The following is a 1,030-nucleotide window of genomic DNA, read 5'->3' on the forward strand; positions in this document are numbered from 1 at the left end:
TCTCTTACTGTGAAAAGTTCTCTGGTCTGATCTTCACACTTTGTGAACTCTGTAACATAAGATTATATATCTAACTTTGCAAACGTAAAAGTGGAAGTTAGCAATAACCTTAGAGATTTGTACAAATATTTAAGAGAAAATTTTAATTCAGTGTTATAATTAAAAGATGCTTGAAACACTTTTTTTCCATGAAAATTATATGGAACTTTAAAAAAGCCATTGGAGTAAATGTTTGAGTCAATATACTTTTTCAATTCCYAATATTGTTATCTGCTAAATTGTCAATTGAGTTACACTGGACATCTAAAAACCAACAATTTACAAAGGCGCTTCAATATTTTAAACAAATRAGCACAAACGTGCATAATGAATAAAACAGTAAAAAGCAGAGACTTCTAAGAATTATTTGGATATCTTTGTTATTTTTCAGTCCTGCAGTTCTCCATTTGTCAAAAAGCAGAAGTGTTTGTGTTGAGGTTTTTGTCATGGCATAAATCACTGTGATACATAATTAYTGACAGAGCCATCCCATGTCTTACAGTRATAAAATGCAGAGTCAGGCTCTTCTGCACTCTTKATGATTAAACGATAATTTGTTGTGGACTGATGAGTTGATGTGAACTTTGGAGATGAAAACCCAGAACCGTAGGTTGGTGAACTAKMGCKGYGATRAAAAKTCAGCACAAACTGAGGAACTTCTCCAGGAATCTGTTTGTACCAACGTGCACYGCTGYYAGTAACACTCCCCAGGTTACAGTCCATGGTGGCTGTCTCTCCTTTCCTCACTGTCACAACAGGAGGCGTCTGTGTCACCACTGTCACACCACTCACACCTAGAAACAACAAGATGACATTTAGTCAAGAGAAACAGACTGATAAATCCAGCTGAGCTTCAGTCTGCAGTAAGTCATCCTCCTTACATGTTAGAGCAGTGATGAGAGTGCAGAGGGTCCCCAGCATCTTGTCAGTGTGCTCTGAGAATGATCTTGAAATGTGTAAAGTGACCTTACTGCTGACAGATGAGAGAGAT

General features: G+C 37.2%; 1 gene segment (V, D, J or C); it reads right to left on the reverse strand.

The window, feature by feature from the left end:
• LOC103468886 (Ig lambda chain V-IV region Hil-like) overlaps positions 1 to 1,011 on the reverse strand; it is an 8,170-nt gene extending 7,159 nt beyond the window's left edge. The window contains 2 exon segments of the V gene segment in view: positions 500 to 833; positions 921 to 1,011. Coding sequence covers positions 500 to 833; positions 921 to 960 — 374 coding nt within the window.
• Between the last annotated feature and the right edge of the window lie 19 nt (positions 1,012 to 1,030).

This window comes from Poecilia reticulata, linkage group LG8 (genome assembly GCF_000633615.1).
Source record: "Poecilia reticulata strain Guanapo linkage group LG8, Guppy_female_1.0+MT, whole genome shotgun sequence".
NCBI classification, from domain to species: Eukaryota; Metazoa; Chordata; class Actinopteri; order Cyprinodontiformes; family Poeciliidae; genus Poecilia; species Poecilia reticulata.